A 5,198-nucleotide genomic window follows, 5' to 3' on the forward strand; every position below is an offset into this window, starting at 1 on the left:
AACAACCTCCTTCCCTCAGTTAAAGCATTGAAGATGGGTCGAGGCTGGGTCTTTCAACATGACAATGACCCGAAGCACACAGCCAGGATAACCAAGGAGTGGCTCTGTAAGAAACATATCAAGGTTCTGGCGTGGCCTAGCCAGTCTCCAGACCTAAACCCAATAGAGAATCTTTGGAGGGAGCTCAAACTCCGTGTTTCTCAGTGACAGCCCAGAAACCTGACTGATCTAGAGAAGATCTGTGTGGAGGAGTGGGCCAAAATCCCTCCTGCAGTGTGTGCAAACCTGGTGAAAAACTACAGGAAACGTTTGACCTCTGTAATTGCAAACAAAGGCTACTGTACCAAATATTAACATTGATTTTCTCAGGTGTTCAAATACTTATTTGCAGCTGTATCATACAAATAAATAGTTAGAAAATCATACATTGTGATTTCTGGATTTTTTTTTTTAGATTATGTCTCTCACAGTGGACATGCACCTACGATGACAATTTCAGACCCCTCCATGATTTCTAAGTGGGAGAACTTGCAAAATAGCAGGGTGTTCAAATACTTATTTTCCTCACTGTATGTATTACCTTTACTGGGGCGTGCAAAGCTGGGTGGTGATCCCGCAGGTGCTGCATCCAATTTGATGTAGGTATTCGCTCCTTTAGCAGCAACCTTTTAATGGCAAGACTTTGAACAGGTGATCCATCATCTTCTGTAACGCCCTGGTCAGTCTCGGTGTACCCGAAATTCTCCAACACTGCCGAATTCAGCTGTTTCTTTGGTGGAAATAAAGCTTTTTTTGGTTCCTCTGCCATAGTTTAGCCAGTGTGCAGTAGTAGACTCCATGTCTCTGACGGCACTTTAACCTGGTGCTCAGCTCGTGTAACTTTGTTTTGTGTAAGTTGCAACAGTTTCGTTTCGTGCAACAGAAACACTCGGTGTAGCGGAGCCTTTATGATTAATTTACCGTGACGTTTTAAAACTCGGCAAATACTGAAATCCAGTAATCGCTACATCCCTACATCCCTAAGGTGCTATATTGGATTGATGACTGTGAGGTGTGTGGTGACTGTGGAGGCCATTGGGGTACAGAGAACTCAATGTCATGTTCAATAAACCAGTTTGAGATGATTTGAGCTTTGTGACATGGTGCATTATCCTGCTAGAAGTAAGAAGATAGGGACACTTTGGTCATGAAGGGATGGATATGGTCAGCAACAATACTCAGGTAGGCTGTTGCGTTTAAACAAGGCTCAATTGGTACTAAGGAGTCCAAAGTGTGCCAAAACGTTATTCCCCACACCGCTGCGCCTGAACCGTTGATACAAGGCAGGCCGGATCCTTTCATGTTGTTTACGCCAAATTCTGACCCTACCATCTGATTGTCGCAGGAGAAATCGAGACTCATCAGACAAAGCAATATTTTTCCAATCTTCTATTGTCCAAATTTGGGGATCCTGTGCGAATTATAGCCTCAGTTCCCTGTTCTTAGCTGACAGGAGTGACACCTGGTGTGGTTTTCTGCTGCTGTAGCCCATCTGCTTCAAGGTTTGATGTGTTGTGCGTTCAGAGATGGTATTCTGCAAACCTTGGTTGTTACAAGTGGTTATTTGAGTTACTGTTGTCTTTCTGTCATCTCAAACCAGTCTGCCCATTCTCCTCTGACATCAACAAGGCATTTTCGTCCACACAACTGCCGCTCACTGGACATTTTCTCTTTCTCAGACCATTCTCTGTAAACCCTAGAGATGGTCGTGCATTAAAATCCCAGTAGATCAGCAGTTTCTGAAATATTCAGACCAGCCCGTCTGGCACCAACAACCATGCCATGTTCAAAGTCATTTAAATCCCCTTTCTTCCCCATTCTGATACTCGGCTTGAACTTCAGCAAGTTGTCTTGACCACATCTACATGCCTAAATGCACTGAGTTGCTGCCATGTGATTGGCTGATAAGCTATTTGTGTTAACAAGCAATTGAACATGTGTACCCAATAAAGTGTATAATAATAATAATAATAATAATAATATATATATTTTTAATTTTACCTTTATTTAACCAGAAAGAAAACTCATTGAGATTAAAAATCTCTTTTCCAAGAGCGTCCTGTCCAAGACAGGCAGCAGCCCAATTAGCAAGGTTGCAGACATTAAAACATTATATAAAATATAACATAAACGTAAAACATATAACAATTTATGATGGGAATAAATAGTGAGTTACGAGGTCATAAAATATCAAAAATTTCACATATGTTTACCACAAGTGATAAACAACAAGGATTGTCTGAGTAATCATTCAGAACAACTAGCTCACTGATACAGTAGTGAGAAAAGGAATGTGGCTGAAGATTAATTTTTGCACATCTTCACCGCAACGGTTGTGACACATTCATTACATATACACCTTGCAAGCCTTTAAAATGACTGACAGAAAAGATTAAGTGTTTACAGCAAACTGGAAAGCAAATATGTCCATCTCAATCTCAGCTATTCATTAATTCTCCCTCTCATTCAAATCCTTTTTCCTTAGTGATTATTCTGTCCATGTATTCATCAGTGAATTATTCCACTCAGCCTGCTCTTTCTTCATCCATTTGTTAACATATTCAATTATTTATTCATTCATTCATTTGTTCACCTGTCATGCATTTGTCCATGCATTCCTACATTTATTAATTTCCCAATTTGTCCACTCAATCAATTTCCTATTCACATGCTAAATCAGCTGAGAAGAAAGGTGGTACAGCAGTGAAGTTAAAATAGCACTGTGACTTGGTGACTTGGAAGACCAAAAAGAAGATATTAAACCGAACAAAGGCAGCCCATTAAACTACACACTGAAGCATCCCACATTATAACATCATGGTGGGCTGCACAGATTTGCAAACATAGTATTCTCAAAAATATCTATGCTGACTTCAAACCTTCATTTGGCTGAAGGCTGATGGAAAAGGAGAGCAGAACAACGTGATGCGTGCATTTGGGTCGTTTCACAAGGCTCAACTTTTGCTGCAACAAATGATCGTGTTTGATGCCAAAAAAGGCACTAAAATGTGAGTCACACAGATACAACCTGACATGACTTGACTGTTTAATGTGAGACAAGTGCTCTGCAGGTGAGCTGGGCTGTAGTGTAACTGGCTAGGGCAGACATGAATAATATAGTTTGACCATCTAATTTCACCTCACAGTCTACGTGACATGGATCAAGTATTCTGTCAAACTACTATTCCCATGGTCAAACATTAATCACTAGTAGTAGGCTATTTGTCATAATTCTAAATAAGAAGATGCAATAAAAGTGGATCACTGTGGATCATGTTTTAATAAAGACAAAATATCTATAGACAAAAAGCAGGAATGGCCAACACATAACTAAATAAAATAAATAAGCTGTTTCATATCACCCCATAAACAAGGATAATTAAATACTACCATTTTAAATATATAGTGGCTTTGATTTAAATTGTTTTAAAAATATCACAACATGCATGAAAACATGAACAAATAATAATAATAATCGCATAAAGCATCCCTGTTCAAAATTCACAAGTTGCAAATTGCACTTCCACTTTAGGCCTCACATACAAAATTATCCACTCATGTTGCTGTAAAACAGCTAGACGCAATCCTACCACCAGTAGAGTAAATGTGTGTGCCATTACTATCATTAGACAGCACATAACTGCGGCATATGTAAAAGTCACTTCATCCGATTTAACACAAGGCAGGTGAAAAGGTACGGCGCGCTAGCAAACAGCCCACTGACAAATGACAGCATCCGTTTCTGCTGATACGGAGCTAACGTTACTATCTCTTCAATAAACCAACCACATGATCGTCTCGTACACTAAATCAACAGTAGGCTGTTCCGGTGCACTACAGCTACCTAACAAAGCTAGCATGCTTCCATTGTGGATATTATGAGATTATGCCAGAATCGTCTAACATCAATCTTAAACTGTCGAGAAGTAAAACACAGCACTTCCTGCACTTTTCAAAATAAAATCCTTATGGGCGCAACAATGTTTTGGAGTAACGTTAATTCTCAATGAAGCTAATCTCAAAGTGTCAGTGTAAACCCGTAGGGCATTTCAGTAATGCTTTCCGAACAAATTGACTTTTAACAGAATACTGTAACTAACTTACACATCAACAACATTAGCTGTCTATGCCTAACCAGGTAACAATAACGTTAACTTAGGCTTGTCATTTTATGCAGAAAGCTAGCAAAACCTAATCGCACAGGAAATAGTCCAACAGAAAACGTAGAAAATATAACTTGTACGTAATCTATCTTTCATTTACTGGCGTTTATCCTTCCCCAAACCAGAGCGTAGCTCCGACAAACTTCCTGTCTATTCTTACTCATTCTCGCTACCTTAACGCACACCGGCAGATTCAACTTGCACAGTCCATTCATTAAACAGCACAAAAACCGCCGAATCGCCGAAAATGTATTCATTAAAGCGTTTGCAGCGTTACCTCCTTCTTCTTTTGTCCTCCCCCGGGCGGCAGGCATAACACCAGGAGGAAGAAAACAGACAGGACCGACAGGTTAGCAAAGGATTTAGCCCAAACAGACGCCATGACGGAAGGATGCTCTAACTGCTAGACACGTCTCCGCTGAGGGATTGGGTCCTTACTCGACCAATCAACGGAAAGAGATTTGAAGCGCGGAAGCCTCTGGGTTTTGTAGTTGTTTAAGGTGACAGCCCTTTAATAGCGTGTCTCTGGATTTTCACATTTAGAAGTCATATTTTTCAATTCAGCTTTGGAGGGGGCATGAAGCCGTTAAAATTATAGCCTGTCCTTACCAATAGGCGACTTTTCTCTGCTTCCTGATGCCTCTTTCATGGCAGCCACTGCCATCAGTGTATGGCCCAGTCCCAAGGCAATCCCCACCCAAAAGCCTAAACCCTGAACCCTCACAGATTTAGTCGATGGCACCTGGTTGATGCCAAAACATGTTACATACAATTGTATGTTTGGGATTTTTTATTTTATAATTTTTACTTCCTTCATTGCCAAGGCGCTTAAGGGACCGACTGTCTGATTTGAACTTATTCCAGGCTCTTGCCTTACAGAGTGGTTGAGAGGTCATTTTTAATTATGTTTAACACCACAACACTATGAGCAGTGGGTTATTCCCCCAGGCAAAGTCTGCAGAGATGCGGACTTACCGAAAGTATGCATAAAGGGCT

At 40.6% G+C, this 5,198-nt stretch overlaps 1 protein-coding gene across 1 annotated transcript in view; it reads right to left on the reverse strand.

Annotated features, from left to right (window-relative positions):
• The window catches only part of tusc3 (tumor suppressor candidate 3), a 106,727-nt gene extending 102,127 nt beyond the window's left edge, over positions 1 to 4,600 (reverse strand). The window contains exon 1 of the mRNA XM_046047853.1: positions 4,480 to 4,600. Within this exon, the coding sequence (XP_045903809.1) occupies positions 4,480 to 4,584 (105 nt within the window). The 5' untranslated portion in view covers positions 4,585 to 4,600. The remainder of the gene's footprint in view (positions 1 to 4,479) is intronic.
• Positions 4,601 to 5,198: the final 598 nt, after the last annotated feature.

Source organism: Micropterus dolomieu, linkage group LG04 (genome assembly GCF_021292245.1).
Source record: "Micropterus dolomieu isolate WLL.071019.BEF.003 ecotype Adirondacks linkage group LG04, ASM2129224v1, whole genome shotgun sequence".
In the NCBI taxonomy this organism is placed as follows: domain Eukaryota; kingdom Metazoa; phylum Chordata; class Actinopteri; order Centrarchiformes; family Centrarchidae; genus Micropterus; species Micropterus dolomieu.